This window comes from Trypanosoma cruzi, genomic scaffold (genome assembly GCF_000209065.1).
Source record: "Trypanosoma cruzi strain CL Brener 1047053516725 genomic scaffold, whole genome shotgun sequence".
Taxonomy (NCBI): domain Eukaryota; phylum Euglenozoa; class Kinetoplastea; order Trypanosomatida; family Trypanosomatidae; genus Trypanosoma; species Trypanosoma cruzi.
In genome coordinates this window covers 476,463-498,706 of record NW_001849575.1, presented here as the reverse complement: position 1 = coordinate 498,706, position 22,244 = coordinate 476,463, and the positions used below count along the sequence as shown (strand labels likewise).

General features: G+C 53.0%; 6 protein-coding genes and 1 pseudogene across 6 annotated transcripts, besides 22 other annotated features; 2 read left to right on the top strand and 5 right to left on the bottom strand.

Moving 5' to 3' along the window:
* Positions 1 to 810: part of a sequence feature (heterozygous, non-Esmeraldo-like haplotype) that runs on past the window's edge.
* Tc00.1047053506763.260 (mucin-associated surface protein (MASP), putative) lies at positions 192 to 1,688 on the bottom strand (the record flags this gene model as incomplete). The annotated part of the gene is made up of 1 exon (XM_814633.1): positions 192 to 1,688. The coding sequence occupies one exon, from the start codon at positions 1,686 to 1,688 to the stop codon at positions 192 to 194; it is 1,497 nt and encodes a 498-aa protein (XP_819726.1).
* Positions 531 to 1,078: a microsatellite.
* Positions 811 to 834: a sequence feature (areas not merged during assembly with more than two copies in the genome that could not be assigned to a particular haplotype).
* Positions 835 to 2,288: a sequence feature (haploid, Esmeraldo-like haplotype).
* Positions 1,109 to 1,284: a microsatellite.
* Positions 1,319 to 1,498: a microsatellite.
* Positions 1,913 to 1,941: a sequence feature (AT_rich).
* Positions 2,289 to 2,711: a sequence feature (areas merged during assembly that could not be assigned to a particular haplotype. This can correspond to areas where the two haplotypes were merged or to regions with more than two copies in the genome that were merged during assembly.).
* Positions 2,712 to 4,030: a sequence feature (areas not merged during assembly with more than two copies in the genome that could not be assigned to a particular haplotype).
* Positions 3,932 to 3,961: a sequence feature (AT_rich).
* Positions 4,031 to 4,916: a sequence feature (haploid, Esmeraldo-like haplotype).
* Tc00.1047053506763.234 lies at positions 4,561 to 5,955 on the top strand (annotated as a pseudogene).
* Positions 4,821 to 4,844: a microsatellite.
* Positions 4,917 to 5,625: a sequence feature (areas not merged during assembly with more than two copies in the genome that could not be assigned to a particular haplotype).
* Positions 5,626 to 6,480: a sequence feature (heterozygous, Esmeraldo-like haplotype).
* Positions 6,481 to 17,397: a sequence feature (areas not merged during assembly with more than two copies in the genome that could not be assigned to a particular haplotype).
* On the bottom strand, positions 7,232 to 7,780 carry Tc00.1047053506763.210 (uncharacterized protein; the record flags this gene model as incomplete). The annotated part of the gene is made up of 1 exon (XM_814632.1): positions 7,232 to 7,780. One exon carries the CDS (start codon positions 7,778 to 7,780, stop codon positions 7,232 to 7,234), a length of 549 nt encoding a protein of 182 aa, XP_819725.1.
* Positions 7,985 to 8,010: a microsatellite.
* Tc00.1047053506763.190 (mucin TcMUCII, putative) lies at positions 9,566 to 10,141 on the top strand (the record flags this gene model as incomplete). Its single annotated transcript, XM_814631.1, has 1 exon — positions 9,566 to 10,141. The coding sequence occupies one exon, from the start codon at positions 9,566 to 9,568 to the stop codon at positions 10,139 to 10,141; it is 576 nt and encodes a 191-aa protein (XP_819724.1).
* Positions 11,384 to 12,713: a mobile genetic element.
* Positions 13,140 to 17,017: a mobile genetic element.
* On the bottom strand, positions 17,161 to 17,580 carry Tc00.1047053506763.160 (uncharacterized protein; the record flags this gene model as incomplete). The annotated part of the gene is made up of 1 exon (XM_814630.1): positions 17,161 to 17,580. One exon carries the CDS (start codon positions 17,578 to 17,580, stop codon positions 17,161 to 17,163), a length of 420 nt encoding a protein of 139 aa, XP_819723.1.
* Positions 17,398 to 18,422: a sequence feature (heterozygous, Esmeraldo-like haplotype).
* Positions 18,110 to 19,513, bottom strand: Tc00.1047053506763.150 (mucin-associated surface protein (MASP), putative; the record flags this gene model as incomplete). The annotated part of the gene is made up of 1 exon (XM_814629.1): positions 18,110 to 19,513. The coding sequence occupies one exon, from the start codon at positions 19,511 to 19,513 to the stop codon at positions 18,110 to 18,112; it is 1,404 nt and encodes a 467-aa protein (XP_819722.1).
* Positions 18,423 to 22,244: part of a sequence feature (areas not merged during assembly with more than two copies in the genome that could not be assigned to a particular haplotype) that runs on past the window's edge.
* Positions 19,232 to 19,255: a microsatellite.
* Tc00.1047053506763.140 (uncharacterized protein) lies at positions 20,975 to 21,364 on the bottom strand (the record flags this gene model as incomplete). Its single annotated transcript, XM_814628.1, has 1 exon — positions 20,975 to 21,364. One exon carries the CDS (start codon positions 21,362 to 21,364, stop codon positions 20,975 to 20,977), a length of 390 nt encoding a protein of 129 aa, XP_819721.1.
* Positions 22,098 to 22,118: a sequence feature (AT_rich).

The following is a 22,244-nucleotide window of genomic DNA, read 5'->3' as shown; positions in this document are numbered from 1 at the left end:
GGTGCGTGTGGTGCAGGAGAGAGCACCAACGGGCCTGCATGGTTGTGCACGCATATATACAATGGGCACATTATGTGTGTGCCTCGTGGGGTGAGGTGAGGGCGAGAGTCCATGCAAGGGGACACACACACAGAGAGTGAGAGAAGGACGAGTGTGTGTGCGGGCGGTGCACGGCTCTCTCTCCCTCACTCTCACGCGGCCACCACCGCAGCAGCAGCCGCACACGCAACAACAAGAAGAAGCAAAAGAGGGGAGGTGGTGTGGGAGACCACGGTGCTGCCGTCACTGTCGTCCTTAATTGCAGTTGCATTTGTACCATTAGCAGTTTTTTCTTTCGGGGATTCTTCGCCATTTCCTGCGGAATGTTCACGCTGTTGGTGTTGCTGTTTTTCATGCTGTTCTTTTTCTTGTAGTTCGTGTTCCTCTTCTTTTGGAAGCTCTTGTTTTTCTTCAGAATGGTGTTCGACTGAATTATCTTGATCATGTATTGCTGTTTGTACTTCCTTTTCTCCGACTGTTGTACCTCGCAGTGCTTCTGCTGCTGCCTCTGCTGTCTTTCCTGCTGTTGCTTTCGTTTCTGCGGTTGCTGTTGCTTTTGCCTTTTCTGCCGCTGCTTTTGCTTTGGCTGTTTCTGCTGATGCTGTTGCTGTTGCTGTTGCTGCCTTTTCTGCTGCTGCTGCTGCAGCTTTTGCTGCTTCATCATTTGCTGCCGCTGCTGCTTTTGCTGCTGCTGCTGCTTTTGCTGCTGCTTCTGCTGCTGCTTTTGCTGCCGCTGCTGCTTTTGCTGCTTCTTCTGCCGCTGCTTTTGCTTTGGCTGTTTCTGCTTCTGCTGCTGCTGTTGCTGTTGCTGCCGCTTTTTCTGCTTCTGCTGCTTTTGCTGTTGCTGCAGTTTTTGCTGCTTCTGTTGCTACTTTTGCTTCATCTTTTGCTGCTGCTGCTGCTTTTGCTGCTTCTTCTGCTGCTGCTTTTGCTGTTGCTTCATCTTTTGCTGCCTCTTCTGCTGCTTTTGCTGCTGCGGCTGCTTTTTCTGTTTCTGTTTTTGCTTTTGCTGCAGCTGTTGCCGCGTTTGCTGTTGCTGTTTTTGCCCTTTCTGCTGATGTTTTTGCTTCTGCTGCTGTGGCTGCTGCCTCTGCAGCCGCCTTTGCTGCTTCTTCTGCTGCTTTTCCTGCTGATGCTGTTGCTGTTGCTGTTTTTGCTTCTTCTGTTGCTATTTTTGCTCTTTCAGCTGCTTCTGTTGCGGTTGTTGCTTTTGTTGCTGCTGATTCAGCTGCTTCAGCTGCCGCTTTTGCTTTTGCCTCTGTTTCTACTGCCTTTGTTGCTGCTTCAACTGCTGCTTTTGCTTCTGCTGCTGTGGCTGCTGCCTCTGCTGCTGCCTTTGCTGTTTCTTCTGCTTTTGCTGTTGCTGTTTTTGTTGCTTCTATTGCTATTTTTGCTCTTTCAGCTGCTTCTGTTGCTACTTCTGCTGCTGCTGCCGCCTTTGCTGCTGCTTCTGCTGCTGCCTTTGCGTCAGCTGTTGCTCCTGCTGCTCCTTGTTCTTGTCTTTCCTGCAATCTCGCAACTGGAATAAATAATTCTTTCAGATTGTTGTCTTCCCCACCAGAAACAACAACATCTCCATCGGCCGCACTGCACCACAGCACGCAGAGGGCACACACCAGCAGCACACGGCCAGTCATCATCATCGCCATCACTCCTGTCACTTGCGTGCAGCCTTCAGCACAAACTAACTCCCCGTCAACGCAGAGCAAAAAGGAAAAGCAAAAGGAGAGACACGTCACACAGCCGCGCACACTGTTCCATCCAGGAATGAGAGTCACGCACAGTAAAAAATAAAAGCAACGCACACAAAAATGAGACAGATGGAATCAGTACAATTGCAAATCTCAAACGCCGCCCCGCAAACCAGAAGTTCTAAAAATTAAAAAAATAAAAATTAAAAAACAACGCATCCAAGGTTCCGCCGCGCATGCACATAATGCGAGAGCGTTCCGTCGTGTCGGCACCCCTCACGGAGGGTACGCACACACACAAGAGAAGGATAGAGCGCACAAAGCAACACAAAAGCAAAGTAACAATGAAAAAAAGGAGATCCCCGCACACCATGTGGATTGTTGGTCCACGGGAAGTACGGCCAATATTTGTTGTGAAAAGATGCATTTTTTCCTCTTTAATTTATTTGTGACAGCGACCGGTGAGTAGCGCAAGGGCCGTCAGCAATAACTTGGCAAGCATTCCGTCGCAAACAGGCCGTTATGCAGGCTGAGGCAGTCACAAACAGTCGCAGTCCATATTCTCAACGACGGGGCATTACCGCAGTAGATGAAGCGGAGTCTCCCGTGGTCCGTCGGGGATCAGCAGCACGTGGCGTCTGTGATGAGGCGGTGGCGGAAGGGCCCGGTCCACCTCGAGTGTCCGCGTTTGTGCTTCCTGCGTGTCTTGACTGCTGGTATGCTTGGCATTTTCGGTAGCGATCTTCGCGCAAGGCGTCTGCTAAGAAGACGGTGGCGCCATTGTGGCATCCGCATGAGAGGCCCTCTCCCACCATCGGAACGCCAGGCCGAGCACGTCCGGCATCTGCCGTCATATTGTGGATGGACGAGCGCACTCTGCCGCCGAGTGAGCGGGAAGACGTCAATCCGCCGCTCGCTGGTCGGCAAGGAGTTGCGGCGTTCACTTCTGGAAGAGGTCCCGGCGGAGGCGGAGGCGGGCCGATCCCCTCAATAAAGAAAGGACAGTACGACCGACACAGGGAGTTAATTGTGATCTGAAGGGCGCGTGCGAGCCCGTCGAAGAGCGGGCAGGAGTCGCATCGCGCCTGTGCGCCGTGCCGCAACTCGGGGCACGATGTCCGGGTCGTCCCAGGAACAGAGTCCTTGCCACACCGAAAAACGCCTGTCACGCGGTGTGTGCGGCTTCCTTTTCCTCATGGACGTCCTTCCGGTTCCGTCGCTTGACTGCAGTGAGAAAGTCCACGTGCCAGGCATTGACGCAGTCCTGCGGGAGGGATCGTGCCATGATGGCGTCAGCGTCCGCTGTCACGTTGCGTGGGATTCCGCAGTGCCATGAGGAAAATGTGGAGCCAACTGCGTGACCTCGATCCGCCAGTGGAAGCGGCACGGTGGAACTCTCCTCGGTGACGTCGTCGTGCACCGCCAGCGGGCCAAGGCGGAGCGCCTCCATCGCCGAGGGGGAGTCTGTGGCGGCAGGAACTCGTGTGGGCGATCGGGATGCTGCTGCCAGGCGGGGAACTGGGAACTGTCTGTGGCCATGCTCAGTGGCAGGACACTCCGCTCGGCAGGAGCATGCAAGGCTGCCGGCAGCTGCGCGGTGAGGCCCAACAGGGAGCGCGGCCGTCCGGGGAGTCAAGTGGCAGCGCAGCGGATCCAGACGCATGCTCAGCGAGAGACGACAAGCCGTCCACCGCCAACACAGTTGCCAGCGACTAACAAGACGTTGACCATGAATAGGACACGTATGCCCGCACCGCCGTGGGCATGGACAGCGACCCCGATTCACTCAGCAACAGTGATCTAATGCCTCTGGATGGTACAACAGCCACGCCGGAGCACAGCACAGCCCTAGCAAACGTTGAACGAGTGATAACTTGTCGGGTGGCGCTGATGCCGCACAGGATTATTTGCGCACAACGTCTGGGAAACCAGAGATCCCATCGGAGCACAACGCAGCATCACTTGTGCGCAACGGTTTTTTGTGAGCACGGGCATTTCACGGACTTGTTGGCCATGGCCGAAATTGGTGACATCACCGTGCATGGGTGTGTGTCTCGGGTGTTGTTGCTTCTGCTTCTGGGGCTGTGAGGCACTGCGGCACTCTGCTGAGGTGTGAGGGAGGGTGGAGTTGCGGCTTTTTGTGGAACAATAACTGTGCAGCTTGCCAGCATTACCCACTGAGTTTTGTCAGTATTTTAAGCTTTTTTATTTTCTTTTATTTATTTATTTTTGCTGCTTTTGCCCTATTGGAATTATCGGCATCCCTGTGTTTTTCTGCCAATGCTCGTTAGCTGCACACTGTCATGAGTGACATGCTTGTCCCTCTTTTGTTTACTTCTCTTGCTCACACGCGGTGTCGGCCTCACTGCTGTGCGTCCCACGGACTGCACAAGAGGAGGATTGGAGAGACAGGCTGGGTGCCGCATGAAATGTGAGGGGAGTTGTGTGGGCTCACGGAACAGTACGATCTTTTTTTGCTTTATTCAATCCAGGCATTACGTATACACAAACCAGTGGTTGTTTACATTGCGTTGCTTGGCACATAAAATGAAAGTCGTGCCTGATCTTTTTTTATTTTTTACTTTTTGGGAGTCATGCCGGAACCTCAACTATGTTGTTGTTCTTTTTTTGCTTTCCCGCTTCTCGTTTGCAGGGCGGTGTGTGTTTTTTGCCTTTTTACCAATTCCAACTGCCTCATGGTCTGTGAGCTTTTGCTGCTGCCATTTGTGGCTGTGCGTGCGGTGGCTGTGTGAATTGTCTCTCCTTTTGCTTCCCTTCTGCGTTGACGGGGAGTTAGTTTGTGCTGAAGGCTACACGCAAGTGACAGGAGTGATGGCGATGATGATGACTGGCCGTGTGCTGCTGGTGTGTGCCCTCTGCGTGCTGTGGTGCGGTGCCGGCGGTAGGTGTGATGAAGGGGAGGCGGCAGGTCATGGTGTTCCACCCGATGTTCCTGCGAGTGGTACTGAAGGTGGGCTGGGAGGGACAAGAAATGCGGCGCCGGCACCAGACTCACAAATACAATCGTCAGGAGAGGAGCAACAACACAAATCTCGGGAAGGACGTCCCGCACTCCCAGAAGGATCTTCGGAAGAAGAAGAAGAGGAAGAAGAAACGGTTGAAAATAAAAATTTGGAAGAAGTAACGGAACGTGGTGAAGAAGGACGACACGAAGATGGACAAGATGCAAATGAGCGGGATGGAAGTCAGAGAAGCGGAGTTTTAAAAAAACAGAAGGAAACCCCATCAACATCAACGCCAGCAGCTCCAGCAGGAGAAGGAAACCAAAACGCATCACCACAAGCACCATCTGTTGACAGTCATGGTGGAGGCAGGACTGATAGAATTGAAGGTTCCATCTTGAAGGCTCCTTCTTCTGGGGTTGCTCTACAGCACGGCGGCGATGCGTCTACCAATCAGAAGAATAGATCTTTGGAAACGGGCAAGCATGCAGAAAACACAATAACTGGAGGTCCCGTCCCGTCCCAGGTGAAGGCACCGAAGGAGTCAATAAACGATGCAGAAAACCATTCCGTCACTGGGGAAGATACGGCATCCAACCAAGTTGTTAGTAGAGGTACAACTGAATACGAGGCACAGCAGAGAGCCTTGGCGACGCAAGACCGTTCAAGCGTGTCATTCCCCGACAGCGAAAAAAAATGGCAAACAACGCCACAAGAAGCGCCAAAGACACAAGTACCGCCACCAGCAACAGAACCATCGTCAAGAGAAGGGCAACTACCAACAGCAACAACGGACTCACAGACACCAAATGCTCAAGAACATAAAAGGTTACTGTTACCAAAAAAAAACAGAGCACAATGCACCGGAACATCCTTCAGAGGATATTGTGGCAGAGCAACAAGGTCAAGCCACAGCCACAGAGAATTTGACGGAGAATGCACCTGCCACCAATCAAGCGGAAAAAACAGCATCACCCAACTCTACAAGTGGCGGTGGTGAAGCCCGGAGTACGGCGGATGAGAATACTGCCAATGCTCAACGGCCCAACCCCAACGAATCACACGAAGATCTTGAGGGTAGTGATACCCGCCCAGTTCCCACAGCCAGTGAGGCAGCACCTCAAACAGCAGGAACAGCTACCACCGCCAACACAACGACAGCTGGCGACAGCGACAGCACCGCGGTCTCCCACACCACCTCCCCTCTTTTGCTTCTTCTTCTTGTTGTTGCGGCTGCTGCAGCTGCGGTGGTGGCCGCGTGAGAGTATGAGGGAGAGAGAGCCGTGGACCGCCCGCACACACACTCGTCCTTCTCTCTCTGTGTGTGTCCCCTTGCATGGACTCTCGCCCTCACCTCACCCCACGAGGCACACACATAATGTGCCCATTGTATATATTGCATGCACACCCATGCAGGCCCGTTGGTGCTCTCTTTTGCACCACACGCACCGCTGCCGTCCTGCCTGGCTGCATGGGCGGAGCACCGTAACTGTTTTTGTTTTTATTGCATTGAGTGGGCGACCTCTCTCTCTCTCTCTCTCCCTGTGTGTGTGTTTTGCTTTACGGGAGCAATGAGAGTGTGTGCACTGGTCGTCCCACGCTTTTTTTATGTTTGTTTTACTTGTGTTGTGGTTAAGTGCACCCATTCCAGTTTTTTATTTATTTTTGGCTTGATTTGACTGTGGACGCCTAAAATTGTCTTTGTGTATTCCCATATTGTTTCTTTCTTATTGAGAGAGTGTCAGTCTCTTTTCTCCCTGTTACGCTACTGAGTATTTTTTTCTTTGACATACAGCATGCGTCAGTTGATCGACGTGACTCTTCGTCCTGCGGCGCTGCTGGTGCTGTTTGTGATTTCTGCGATGTGATTTGTCGGCGGGTGTCTTGCTGTCAGCCTGACGCATCCTTCGTTCCTTGACGATTTGTTGCGCACAGACGGTGCGTGGGCGTCTCTGGTGATGGTGAGGGACGCGTGTCTCAGAGCGCAGGATGCGTCGCGGGTGTGCGGCGTCGTTTGTGAGGACCGATGGGTGACCATCCGCATCCAGGCGTCATCAACGGACTGTGAGGACAGCATAAGGCACTGCGGCTTCTTTTGGTTTTGCGCAAAGAATTTGTTGGACGGTGCGTTTGTTTTCAATCTTTTGCAGCTTTTGTGGGAGAAGGTGGGAGGTTGAGGGCATGAGGACTGAATTCATTTGAGTGGCTGCGTTCCGCTGACTTGCGGCCAGTCGTGGCACTCTTTTGGGGTTTGTCATCTTGTCTCTTTTGTTTACTTCCCACCGCAGCACGTGGATAACACTGATCCGAGGAACATTTGTTTGACCGCGTGTGTGCTGCCGCCGTGCGTGGTGCATGGACTATGTAATTGTGTGGGGAGGTGCATTGGAGTGACGAATACTTCTGTTTGGCGCATCGCGGTGTGTCGGAATGATGTTCGGATGACATTTGAAGGGTGTTGTTTATGATTTGTGTGTCTTCTCTGGTGGAGCCGACATGTGTGCGGGGATTGTGGCATTGCTGGCTGACAGCTCCACGTCACTTTTCAGCATTCCTGGATGTGCTGAGGAATGACGACTGGCGACCAGCGTGTTGGTGCTGCTGCTGGGAATAAGTGCATCGGGAATGAGCCGTTTTCTCTTTTCCGTGCTGGAGCCGATGAACTGGCACGAGGGCACCGGCTGCAGGCTGCCTGCCAGCACGTGTGAGCAGCGGATCCATGCACACACCGACGCTCATCGCAAGATCGTGTGCGATCACAGTGGCCTTTTGTGACGTGCTTTTGTGAACGTCAGCCCATCGAAGAATGTGTGAAGCAAACGGCTGACTGCACACGAGGAAAATAGGTGCGTGCACTGTGCCGTGTTTCAGCGTCGATGGCAGAGCGGCAGGAAGCCCGTGCTGGCAACTGAGATCTTTGCGTCGCGAGGGATGTCGCTGTTGATTTTGGATCGTCGAGGGTGAAATGATTTTGCTGCTGCCCGTGTGTGTGGCCACTCCGGCAGAGGGCGGACACAAAAGGGAGGGATGCAGGCGCTGAGTGTGTGTGTGTGTGCAGGTGCCATGCAACAACGTCACAACAAACATGCTGCGACTCGGTGACCCTCACATCGTTGTGGTCCTCACGAACAGCCGAGGCACGGCCCACACCGATGCACTCAGTGGACGGAGTGAGGCATCTTTTGAGGCGCAGCAGGGAACAGGATGTGTTGACGCAGCCACGACGTGCATGGAGTGTCACGATGGCACAGTCGGCTGTGGCTGGTGGAATATTTACTTCTCGGAGGCAACAGAGAGAGAGAGAGAGAGAGAGAGAGCTGCACCTGCTGCTGGCGTCGTTGCTGCCTTTTGTGGCCTCCCATGCCGATTATTGTCTGTCCGCTGATCATGGGTGGCATGCCTCCACTAGTGACGTCGTCTGCAGGCATTTCACAGCAACAGTGAAACACACATCACGTCGCATGCTTTGGCTGTGGATGTGGTGTCGTGAATGCAGCCGGCATTATTTTGCCCGACTCCTTTTCACTGCTTTGCGACGAATAGATGCGTCCCCGCCCGAGTCATTCACTGCAGCTCCGTGTGTTGTACTGCCAGCACAATACTCTCTTGTTTTCTGACGCCTGGCTGACAGTCAGACACCACTGCGTTGGGACATGCAGGGATGTGGACTGCCGCTCACGGTGTTGGGCACCGCTGTTTGGATGCGGCGGCCACACGAGCGGATGTATTGTGGCACAATCGAATGCGTGAAATACGCGGGATCACAGCGGCTGCAATAATATCAGCGGTGTGGCACCACGGAGTATGTGAGAGGGTGATGCATGATGAATCACGGTGGGCAGCATGCGAGGGAAGTGCACCGCGACGGAGCGTCATCCCGCCCTCAGCCTGCAGGGGAATGTACACCCACAAAATATATGGACGAGACGCCACCAAACACACATGCCCTTCCATGCACCAATAAATAGGAGCGAAGGTGCGTTCTGGTGTGTGGGAGTCCACTCACATATTTTCATATCCACCGAAATAAACGGTGAGGAATCAGGTGCCACAGCAACGAAAGGAAAAACAAACATCTATTGCAGCACTTTACCGGCGAAGAGCAGGAACAACACAAACCGAATTATTGGCTGCACCAACACAAGCAAACTTCAAAAGAGGAAAAAAAAATAATAATTGTGCACCCTGCAGAAATCCCCAACACACGATCCAGGCATGAAGGTTTGCCCTCCGCAAAAACAAAACAACGCATGCAGAAATCTGCCAGCATTCAAACCGAAACGCAAATAAATGATTGCTTGCATTATTCCATCCACTGCACTTATTTTTGCGTGTGCTGCTGCTGCTGCGATGGTGCCCAGGCCTGCATGAAGTGGTGCGCGCTGAATATGAAGGAAGGCCGAAGGCAACTGAATTGTTTTTGCGATGAATATTGGCTGCACTTCCCGTGGACCAACAATTCACGTGGTGTGCGGGGATCTCTCTTTTTCTATTGTTACTTTGCTTTTATGTTGCTGTGTGCGCTGCACCTCCTCTTGTGTGTGTGCGTACACTCCGTGGGGGGTGCAGACACGACGGACCGCTCTCGCCGTATGTGCATGCGGTGGAACCTTGTGTGCCGCTCCTGTTTGCTTCTCCCTCTTCCATCTGTGTGTTGGTGTTGCGGCAGGGCTGTGTGTGTGTGTGCCTGCTGCCGTGGATTGGAGTGTGTGTCGTGCGTGGTGCGGCGTACGGTGCATGCCTGGCTGCTGCCCTCTCCTCATGTGGTGTGCCCTCTGTGTGTGTGTCTGCCGCACCTCTCGTCTCCCCTGTTGCTCTCCATGTCCCTCACTGTGCAGATCAGCTCCACACCACTGAACGATCACACTCACGATGACGACGTGCCGTCTGCTGTGCGCCCTGTTGGTGCTCGCCCTGTGGTGCTGCCCGTCCGTGTGCGGGACAACGAGTGGAGATACAACTGAAAAAAATTCTGTTTCAAAGGGTGTCGAGAAAGAGGGAACAGGTGAGGGGATGGAATCGCATAGTACAACTTCTCCTTCGCCACAGAAAGGAGAGGAGGGGGATGGGAGTGAGGAACAGGAACCAAATATGGCGCTTCATACGTCACAGGAAAAGGGTACAATAAAAGAAACGGCACAGTCACAAAATACTTCCAATAATAAACAGGATCAGGAACAAGAAGATGGGCAATCCACTAAGGAAGAGACTGAAAATACGAACACTAACACGTCAAATGAACAAAAGAAGGCTGCTGCACCAACAACGACAACTACAACAATGGCACCAACTACAACGACGACCACTGCGCCGGAGGCACCAACTACTACGACCACCCGCGCACCGTCACGTCTTCGCGAAATCGACGGCAGCCTCAGCAGCTCTGCGTGGGTGTGTGCCCCGCTGCTGCTCGCCGTATCCGCGCTGGCGTACACCACTCTGGGCTGAAGAGGTGTGTATGCGGGCTGTGCGTGCCAGCACTCAACCACGGGGATTTGTGTGCGTCCACTGTGGTCCGATGTAAATAAATAAGAGAAAATAATGATTGTGTTTTGCTTCATTTGCTTCCGCTGCCCTGCTTTTTGCTCCATTATGCTGCCTCCGTATCCGTCACGTTGAACGCATCCCAGACAAACTCATATGCACTACACGCATACAATTTTTTGCGTGGACGCATTTGTGTGTGCGTGTGCATGCGCACTGGAGCCATTCGATGCAGCTCCTTGTTTTTTGTGTGTTTTTGCATTTTTAACTTCATTGCTGTTTGTTTACCTGTGTTTTGTTTCTAATTGTTTTGTGTTTTTCTGTTTGCTTGCTGCGGGGCTTTGTGTGTTTTTGCCCTTTCACTGATTCCATCTGTCTCGTGGTGTGCGCTGCTGCTGCTGCTGGGGTGCTGTCTTTTGTTGCTGTGCGGTGGTTGTGCGTGTTGTAGCGGCTGTGTCTCCTTTTGTTTCCTGTGCTTTTGCAGGTTGGTTCCACAGCGTTAGGCGACTCCACTGTTCGTGATGATGACTGGCCGTGTGCTCTGCGTCCCGTTGGCTCCTGCAGTGATGTGCAGCTGCTCGTGCGTGTGAGCGACGGCAGCTGTGATGGCTGCGGAATTTGGGTCCGTGGCCGGTGGCTCTGGACGAAAGGGGAATGTGAACTCTGAGGACAATAGCGATCAGGAAGACGAGGAAGACGAGGAGGGTGGAGGAAACACCGCGGGTGAGGGCCATAATCCCACCTCCGCAGGATCACTCACTGCTCCGACGAGGCAGGATCAATCCAGCAGCGACCCAATGCAAAGGAACAATTGCAATCCGTCCGGCACTGGCAGCGCGTCTGCTGCTCGGATGCGTGCAAGTGGACCGGAGTCTTTGGGCGGAGGGCACGCTGCAGAAACAAAATCCCCACGCCCCGACGCATCTCAGCAGGCAGCAGGTGGAGTGCATGCTGGTAGCGGGAGGACCTCCCAGGGCAGTCAGGCTTCGGAACAAACCGTCACGGGAGAGTCACAGGTGCCAGGGACGGCGAAGGAAGCACCGCAGGGCGACGAAGGAAGAGAACCCGGAGCACAACACGAAGCCGACCAAATCACAAAAATGACGGTGATGAATTGTTGCGCAAAAACAGCGGTGGAACGGGAGAGCCGCCATCGGGATCGCAAGATGCACCACGTCTCTATAGTGGAGAGAATGCTCATTATTATTTTTTCCGTACTCTTACCAGCACGTCTAGCCATACAATGCCATCTGGTTGCCGAGGAGGTGGTCGAGCAGCGACATGAGTTTGCTGCCATGAAGCAACTGCCATTGAGAGAACTTTCCGAGGCGAAGGTCCTGTGCAATGCCCAGCCGTTGGCGCACAGCCAAGGTGCCTGGACATTCTAGAAGCAGATGGTGCAAGGTTTCCTGCGGGCCAATTGGCGCGCTTGTGGAAGCTGGCTGATCCTGCGGCAGCAGTGATCGCCTCCTGGCACTGCTGTTTAGATGTCGGTTGGCGTCTGGGTTGTGTGCGCAGCGACTTCTGTGCTGTGCGGTGCTTCTACGTGTGGGGAAAACCATGTCACAGAAATCGCATTTGAGCTCGGGAAGCGGTGGAGGATGTTCCGGGTGAAATGACCGACAGTGACCGACGAGATTCGAGAATCCCGTCAATGTAGAATCACAGTACGGACATTTCTCCTTCCGACGGCGTGTGACGGTTCGTCTCCTTACTGGAGAGACGTCTTCCTCCCTTGCCGACGGGGGAACAGCGTCCGTCCCCGGTGCAGTCGGGTCGTTGTTAGAGCGCATATATGCAGACTGTTCCGGTGAGATGTTGCAGAAACGGCATTGGTTCGTGCAATCTCTCACAGCCCAGTATAATCGGCCCCAGAGCTCAGATTCGCCGCACCTTGCCCTAGCGAGGTGAACCAGTTCTTGACGGTGGAGAACTTCCTGAGTGATCAGGTCCTTACCGCTGAGATCTGATGGCCTTGTGCCGCAAAGCAAGTAGCGATGAGTGTCTTGACGAATCGTACTACGCCACTTATTGGTGAGCTGGGTAGTAAAACATGTCAGCAGATCCGTATGCCATAAAGGTGCAATTCCTTGCTCCGTGTATTGTCCAGTCTCCATAGTCTGCGTCGCATACTGATCTGCAAGCTCGTTAGCATGTATTCCACAATGTCCGTAACAAAACTGCAGGTGCACGGACCAGCCAGCACACGTCAATGTCAAGAGACGCTGCCAGATCTGATCCTCCGTCCAGTCTGTCTGACTGAGCGGGCCCTTGTTTAGAGCCGCTAGAAGAGACTGACTGTCTGTAACCACAAGCAGGGTTTTATGCCCGTGCTGGATACGAGGGATAATCAGCTTCTCTAGGGCTAGAAGCAGCGCACGGGATTCCGTCCTGTAGCTGCATGGGCGTATACCGCAGTTTATACTGGCCTTTTCTATTATCTCCGAGGAATGCAAGGATGAGAGCAATATTCCAACCCCTGCTGACTTGGGAACATCGACACCGCCATCCGTTGCGACTATCCAAGTTCCCCAGCGATGAAGTCGCACCTTGTCGCGGTGCTGGGGCTCTCGTTGCATATAGGAACTCCGCTGCGGTGCATCGCGGCGAGCACGACGGAGACCAAGACAACTCCACCCTTCGAGAAGGTTCCACGCCATGCCCGGTGTGGGGAGGTGAAGCGGTCTGCCTGCAGACTGTCGGACAAAACTGCACGACCGTTTCGCAGCGGTCATTCCGTTGATATCACCCGTTGCGGTGACGTACAAAAGAACTCTGGCACCGAGGAGGATGGCTTCATCACTGTTTGGCAGCGTAACATTGCAGGCCTCTCGTCCGTAAAAAAGAATGCATCTGCTGTGCGACTGGAGCAGCATCCACCTGTCATCGTTCTCCTCCAGGAAATAAATACTCGAAGCGCCACAGCAGCAAAACTATATGGCCATAATAGCTTTCTTGAGGCCGCACTGGGCGAGCTGGTGGCGTTGCCACTCTGGTGCGCCACTCTCTGCCGTGCGAGTGCCTGACGCTCCCTGGCACAGACCTCCTGGAGACCATTGCTGTCCGTGCATTTTCACAGGGCTGTCCCAGCATCTGCGTGGTGAATCTCTACAACCTTCCCACAGCAACCGTTCAAAGATTTTCGTTTATTATTGCCATTCGTCGCTTAGGCCCCGCAGCTATTATCGCGGGTGAACTGAATTTACATCATGGACTCTGAGACAGACACCTACCCTCAACGACTGAAGGAGAGGATTTGTCCGCTACTCCAATTGACATGATTTTGGGCTGGCAAATGACCCGGCGCAGGCAACACAGATTACACATCGTAATTTCCCGTCCCCTGACGTGGCTGCGTATCGCGTGCTACGTGTCACCCACTGGCAATCCACCCCCTACATGGATTCCGACCACTGCTTAATATCTTACTCGGTAGGGATGGATGATGTCATTCCGCGAATAGCCAACACGCTGCCTCGGCGGGAGAAAGCCACTTTTGCCCTGCTCAAAGCGGATTGGCCTGCTTTCACCTCGTTGTGTAAAACACTCCTTCCCGCCGCGTCCACATGGTTGGACATTCGCAGTGGTATCTTGCGAGCAGCTGAGCGCCATATCCCGCGCGGCAGCGTGACAGCCCAAAACGATCTGGACAAACAAAATGGAACAAGCCGAGTCCGTCGCAGAAGCAGCACACAAAGCACACACATCGCTTCACCAGGAGACAGCCTGCTTCGAGCCAAATTCATCCAAAAATGTGGAGGACCAAAATCAAGCCTTACGCCGTGGCTTCGCTATGCTTCTGGAAGCCCGTGCGAAAAAAATTGGGGCCTCATCCAGACCAAGCTGGCGATATCTTCGCGGCGTGGCGGCGCCGCACCCTCATCCACTAGAATCGGTTGTGCTCCGAACTGATCCTCGGACCGCGTATGCGCTCTGCCTCGGCAACAGGCAAATCTGCTTTTCCGTCATTTTGTGCGGGTCTCACGTGCCACATTACCCTATACTGCTGCTGCTGCTCGCCGCACTCCCTTGCTCCCTGGTGGCTGGAAAATGGATCGGCCCTTCCCGCCGTATGAACTTGACGTGACCATTCGTGACTCTTCGCTCGGCTCAGCCCCTGGCCACGACAACATGTTAAATGAGTTCCTGCACCGTCCCGGGCCCGTCGCGCGTGGCACTCTTAGAACAATGATCCACAATTCCTTCGCAAATGGCAGCCTGCCTGGCTCCTTGAATACGGTGGACACTATTCCCATTCCCAAACCTGGGAAGGGCCATTCCGCCCAGAGAGTTACAGACCTATCAAATCACTCTCTGTTTTACTACACTGAAAGAATGATTCACCGCCGTCTGTCAGCGTTATTGCCGCACCACCCACGTCAATTTGGATTTACACCTTCGCGTTCTAAATCGGACGTGGTGACAATTGTTATTGGTAAAATTACCGTGGATCGAATGAGTCCAGCATTGTGGAGTTTGAGCGCCCTGGAGGCGGCGCCCACACACGACACCCTCGTCGCCATCGCTCGCTCGTAGCCTTGATTGATTTTTCAACTGCCTTCGACACCATTGACCATGGGAAATTATTCGGCATGCTTGACGGACTTCCACGCCTTGGCCCCAAACCCAAACGCTGGCTGCACAACAACCTGCGGGGCCGCTATGTTAGGGTATGCACTCGCGAACAGCACTCCCGGAAACAGCTCGCCTCAGCTGGAGTACCACAAGGCAGCGTCCCGGGACCCCAACTCTTCCTCCACTGTGTGGATGATCTGCTGCGCCGCCTGGACAACATCTATTCTGCCTCCGCAATCATGCACGCTGACGACCTCACACTTGTTGCCTCAGGTGCGGAAATTCATGCATGTGCTGCGGCAATGCAACCTGCCCTGTCACCTATAACGACATGGGCTGCCGAGCACAGCCTAAAAATAAACGTTGATAAGAGCGAAGCTACTTTATTCTACATCTCTTCACACACACGGTCTGAAGAGGAAATGGTCGATCTCCTTCCTGGCAATGGGAACCTACGTATTCAGTCCCGCCCAGTGCGCTTGCTGGACACCACGGTTGAACAACTTCTTAATTTTCGTACGCACGCTTCCACCGCTGCAAAGCGGACCATGCCACGTCGTTAACAATTGCGGCCGGTCGCACAGACTGGTGCGTCCCATCACACCATGCAATCCTTTTTGATTGGATACGTCCATGGTGTGTCAATATATTATGGCGAGTCAATTCTCCCATGCCTCGCCCACACCTACTTCCATAATATGGAAGTACTGTACCGCGACAGTTGTACAACATCCCTTGGCATTGGTGCACCAACGGAAGATACATCTGTCTGCTTGGAAGCTAATCCTTTCACGCTCCGTAAGATACTCTGGCTCCGTGCACTTACACAACACGAACGCCATGCACGTTTCCATAATCACGAGGATTTGCGCTCCCTTATCTACTCGGAACCTGTGCCGCTGTCCATGCATAGGAAAGCGGCGACATCAATCCCGCTTCCAAGAGATTTCGTTATTAATGGATTAGAACGCGTATGTGGTACTATTGGGATACCACACAACCACAATCACGCTCCTCCTATTACACAACATCGAATTATTCCCTGCGACGCCGTGAGTTGCAACAAAGTGGAATTTTATCAGCCACGCTTTGCCAACGACGCCTCTGAAGATGTCAAGCGCACGGCTTTTGATTCCCTTTACTCCTCTATAGAAGATTATAATTTTGAATTATGGACAGACGGTTCTTCATCCCTCGCTGAAGTCGCATCTGTATCCGCTGCACCATTATACGGCCCCACAAAGAAAAATGATCTCCCTGTGGAGGTCCATCGTGCAGCAGCTGGCAGACTCGCATGCTCATAGAGAGCTGAGTGCCTTGCCGCTGAAAATGGCTTTAGACATCTCATAATTCCTCGTCTGGAAACATCCCAATCGTCCACACAAATCCCGGTGGCAACAAACTCCCTTTCGGCAATTGAGGCACTCCGCGCTGCCCCACTGGCCGTGCGAGACTACGTTGCAGAGTAAATTTGGGTTATGCTGCTTTCCTTGGTGAAGCGAGTTCACCCTGCAGAATTTATACCGTTTCCCCATCGCACTGCGGTATCCCACGCAATGAGGCCGCTGACAAAGAAGCCACGATTGCACGATCCCTGCAGCAATGAGGCATCCCAATCTGGCACGTGGAATTCCTTGCCGCCGTCAAGGGGCTATACTGGAAGGAAGTAGAGGAGGAAGAAGAAGTCGTGCACACCGCACGCCAGGCGCTCGTCGGTGTAACAGAAACCCCATTCCTGGTGTGCAGGCAGACATCGGGCATCGAATCACGACTTTGTGCGCAGGTGCGATGCGACTCCTGCCCACTCTTCGGCAGACCGGCACGCGCCCTGCAGATCACAAGCAACCCTTTACGTCGGTGGTGCCGTCCCTCCCTCACACTGAAGAGGCAGGACCGCCCCGACCTCCTCCGGAACCTCCACCTGGCGTGTCCACGGCACCTCCTCGTAGAATGACGAGCAGCAGATCAACGTCGCCCTGCCCAAGCTGCAGCAGCGTCTTCTCGTCCGTCCACAATATGAAGGCACACGCCCGACGCACTAACCCTGGCACTCCAATCGTTGCAGAAGACCTCACATGTGGATTCTGCGACAGCTCCACGGTCTCCCCAACAAGTGCCTCACGCGCAGGTCATTACCGAAAATGTCAAGCGTATCAACGAGAAAAAAACGGACAACGCACCTCTGCAAGCTCCAATGACAGCCGTAGCCCTTCAGCCACTCCTCTGCTGCAACTCCCACCAGCCGCTGAGCCCCCGACAATCCACGAAAGGGCCTGCCGCACACGCTGTGGGAATGCCGCCGTCCTCGACAACTGAGCATCCGACTATTTGGGAACACCACCTCTCGCACGACAGCACCGTTCAAGAAGGAAAAACTGGCCACATCGCTACGGACAGCCCGCAGGCCATTAACGAACAGTGGCTGCAAAGTATAACGAAACAAATATTTCCCTTTTCTCAGCATAGAAAAACGTCACCTTCACACTCGCAATTGCCACCAATGGATTCATTGCGCAGTACCGCTCCGAGCTGCAATACTTCCTGGTACCATCCAGGTCCCTTGTCGACGCATTGATGCGGATGGGCGCCCATCCATTCTTCCCAATGACGGTGCATCTCTGCGACGCACCCTCAGATCCAAAAGGGTCGTCCCTCACCACAGCCGGGATCGACTTCGCCCTGTGGGCACGCATCGCTTTGTCAGAGGAGCAGGAGTACGTCAGGCTGGCAGCAAAGCACACGCCAAAACAACACATCACAAACCTCATCACAACCAGAAGCACCAGCAGCAATGCAGAGCGTCGTGTGATGTGGATCAACTGACGCATGCTTTACGTAAAAGAAAACACTTAATGGCTTGAAAAGGATAAGAAACACTTACAGTCGCTCAAAAGAAAGAAAAGTACAAAAGACAATGTAGGCGTACGCAGTCAAAGCATGCCAATAAACAAAAACAAGGATAATGAGTGCACTCAAACACAACACAAGTAAAACAATAAAACGAAAAGAAGAAGCGTGGGACGACCAGCGCACACACTCTCATTGCTCCCGTAAAGCAAAACACACACACAGGGAGAGAGAGAGAGAGAGAGGTCGCCCATTCAATGCAATGGAAACAAAAACAAAAACAGTTACGGTGCTCCGCCCATGCAGCCAGGCAGGACGGCAGCGGTGCGTGTCGTGCAAAAGAGAGCACCAACGGGCATGCATGGGTGTGCATGCATATGTACAATGGGCACATTATGTGTGTGCCTCGTGGGATGAGGTGAGGGCGAGAGTCCATGCAAGGGGACACACACAGAGAGAGAAGGACGAGTGTGTGTGCGGGCGGTCCACGGCTCTCTCTCCCTCATACTCTCACGCGGCCACCACCGCAGCAGCAGCCGCACACGCAACAACAAGAAGAAGAAGCAAAAGAGGGGAGGTGGTGTGGGAGAAAGCGGTGCTGCTGTCATTTTCGGCAGGTGTCGCCGTATCAGTTGTGTTGGCGGTGGGTTTTATTGCTGTTTGAGGTGCTGCCTCACTAGCTGTGGGAGCTGGGTGGGTATCACTACCCTCAAGATCTTCGTGTGATTCGTTGGGGTTGGGCCGTTGAGCATTGGCAGTATTCTCATCCGCCGTACTCCGGGCTTCACCACCGCCACTTGTAGAGTTGGGTGATGCTGTTTTTTCCGCTTGATTGGTGGCAGGTGCATTCTCCGTCAAATTCTCTGTGGCTGTGGCTTGACCTTGTTGCTCTGCCAGAATATCCTCTGAATGATGTTCCGGTGCATTGTACTCTGTTTTTTTTGGTAACAGTAACCTTTTATGCTCTTGAGCATTTGGTGTCTGTGAGTCTGTTGTTGCTGTTGGTGGTTGCCCTTCTCTTGACGATGGTTCTGTTGCTGATGGCGGTACTTGTGTCTTTGGCGTTTCTTGTGGCGTTGTTTGCCATTTTTTTTCGCTGTCGGGGAATGACACGCTTGAACGGTCTTGCGTCGCCAAGGCTCTCTGCTGTGCCTCGTATTCAGTTGTACCTCTACCAACAACTTGGTTGGATGCCGTATCTTCTCCAGTGACGGAATGGTTTTCTGCATCTTTTATTGACTCCTTCGGTGCCTTCACCTGGGACGGGACGGGACCTCCAGTTATTGTGTTTTCTGAATGCTTGCCCGTTTCCAAAGATTTATTCTTCTGATTGGTAGACGCATCGCCGGCGTGCTGTAGAGCAACCCCAGAAGAAGGAGCCTTCAAGATGGAACCTTCAATTCTATCAGTCCCGCCACCACCATGACTGTCAACAGATGGTGCTTGTGGTGATGCGTTTTGGTTTCCTTCCTCTGCTGGAGCTGCTGGCGTTGATGGTGATGGGGTTTCCTTCTGTTTTGTTAAAACTCCGCTTGTCTGACTTCCATCCCGCTCATTTGCATCTTGTCCATCTTCGTGTCGTCCTTCTTCACCACGTTCCGTTACTTCTTCCAAATTTTCATCTTCTACCGTTTCTTCTTCCTCTTCTTCTTCTTCCGAAGATCCTTCTGGGAGTGCGGGACGTCCTTCCCGAGATTTGTGTTGTTGCTCCTCTCCTGACGATTGTATTTGTGAGTCTGGTGCTGGCGCCGCATTTCTTGTCCCTCCCAGCCCACCTTCAGTACCACTCGCAGAAACATCGGGTGGAACACCATGAACTGCCGCCTCCCCTTCATCACATCTACCGCCGGCACCGCACCACAGCACGCAGAGGGCACACACCAGCAGCACACGGCCAGTCATCATCATCGCCATCACTCCTGTCACTTGCGTGCAGCCTTCAGCACAAACTAACTCCCCGTCAACGTAGAGGGAAAGGAAAAAAAACACCAGTACCGCACAATGACAATAACAAATACCAGCAGCTTGCATACAGCATGAGGCAGATGAAATCAGCGCGATTGCAGAACTTGCGCACCGCACCGCATGTAAGAAATTTAAAAAATAAAAACAGAGTTGAGAGTCCGTCAGGATACCCGGAGAAAATTAAAAAAAATCAATCGGGCAGCACTCTTATTTCATATGCCAAGCAGCACAAGACAACCGTGTGTTTCTGTATACATAATGCCCTCACCAGAAGAGAAATGAAATAAAAAAAAGACTGTACTCTTCCACCAGCACACAAAACACTCTTCACACTTCATTGCGGCATCCGGCCTGTTCCCCCAATCCTCCTTTCGTGCAGTCCGTGGGACGCACAGCAATAAGGCCGGCACAGCGTGTGGGCAACAAAAGACAAAACAAAGAAGAGAAACACGTCACACATGACAGCGTGCAGCAACCGACCATTAAATAAAGAAACAGCAAGGATACGTATCATTCCAGGAAAACAACAACAAAAAAAAACAAAAAAAAAGTTAAATGTAAATAATAAAAGAAAACACGCAGGGAACGCGGCACATGTTCTCCGTGAGGAGTCGCAATTCCACACTCTTCGGCTCAGAAGACCGCCACAACCCCACACAATCCCAGAAGAAGCAGCAACGCCCAATACACACACACACACGCACAGTGCCGTCATCAATTAACTCTCGCAGTGTCAATTTCGCGTCGTACAGCAGGGCAAAGCAATCGTCGGGACACACACCGTTTCCGGAATACTGCGCGGTGAATTCTCGTCATTGGGGTTTTCGTGTCCAGAGGCATTGCGTTCACTCAATCCGCCCGCATCACCCTCAGCAACAAATCCACTGCCTGCAACACCATTTTCTAAAGAAAGGAGTTTTGTGTCCGGTGGCGTTGCGCTCACTCACCTCGTCCGTGTTATCCGCAGCAACGTGTTCCCTGCCGCCATAAGTGACAGACATGATCTCGGATGCATTCGACGCCACTAATATTCTCGGACCGTTGGCAAAGGAAGGCCTCTTCTTGGATGCATTCGGGAACATCATTTCGTTCGGATTGGTGGCAAACTCAGGCCTCGTCTCGGACGTGTTGGTCGCCGTGTTGGATGCGGGACTCGGATCGACGGTGTTGGGTCCGTCAGCCGCCGCAGACTGTCGCCAATCCTCGTGTTGACGTGACGGCTCAGCATTAACTTGCGGCGCAGTTGTCCCACCAGATTTTGTGTCATCCTTCCCTTCACGGGGTGGCGGCAACTGACAGATACCCGTCCGGTCAGTATCGCTGCTCCGTGCAGGCGGATGGATGGTTCCATCGGGAGAAATTGACGCCACCACAATTCATAAGGGCCGGCATATTTATGTGTCGTCACATTCATCGTGAAGGCAACGGTGGCCCCTTCCTCTTCCGTTGCACAGCTGGCAGCACAGTTGCTACATGTGTGCACCGCATTGGCCACATGGCACACAGCACCCAGCTCACCATTCCTGCCATGCATGCGCACACCAAAGCCACTGAAAGTATAATTCTCATGCTGAGCCTCAGCACCGGCAGCAGAACCCTTCCTCCACGCACACACACACACACGCGATAGCTCAGGCTGCCGTCACTCGGAGCACACGACACATCCACCGGCACAACCACCGCATCCGCAGCACCAGATACATCTCCAGCACTCCCAACAGCCGTCACGTACACGGACGAGAGCGCAAGGAACAACACGGCGCACACAACACGGTGACGCACCGTCGTCATCGCAGTCATCGTCACCACTCGTAGTGGAGTCGCTGGAGCCAGTCAGCTGATCGGTGAGACAGAAGAAAAAGAATGGAACAAGAGGGAGAGGGACGGAGCAAAGCGAATGCAGCGAGAGAGAGCAGACAGCATGCGGAGAAGGCAGCAGGCCCAGCCGCACAGTTCACACACCACGAGACGGCATCCACACAAGAAAGGCACACAACGCCAGCAGCCACCCACCATGCAGGAGGAGAAGATATCCACCACCGTCTCCATCCAGCTCATCTCTACAGCCAACGGGAAATGGCCAAAACCCCGCGGCCACCACACAACGCACACGGAGCGAGCACCCACCACACCAGCCACACGCGGTGCTCCACACCCGCAGGAAAGGAAACTCGGGGTGCGCACTCCTTCTCCCTTCTCCTCACGGCCACGGAAGAAGACAACAGCCGCCACACGCAACTGCCAGCATGCACTGCAAAAGGAGCATTCAAATCCACTGTTATTTGCATCTTGTGTGTGTGTGGTTGTGTGTGTGCCTGCAGACAAAAAAATCAAAGAAGAAAAAGAAGAGCAACAAATATAAACGCACAAACTAAAATTTACAGCGGAGGTGCATGGCGGAAACAGAGAGAAGAAGACCGCTCAAACTCATGACTACACTGCCGCCCAAGCAGCGGCAATTCACACAAGATTTATTTAGAACAACAACAACAAAAAAAACTTTCGCCTTCGTCTTATACAAGCCCCATCACACAAAATAATTATAAATAAAAAAGAAATCATCCATTACTGTTCCACACAATTTTAAAAAGCAGCCGGCTGCCGTGTGGCCACACCAAACTATCTGCATATATTTTGCCCACAAAAGAAAATTAAATAGTTGCATGTCTTTCAACCGTCT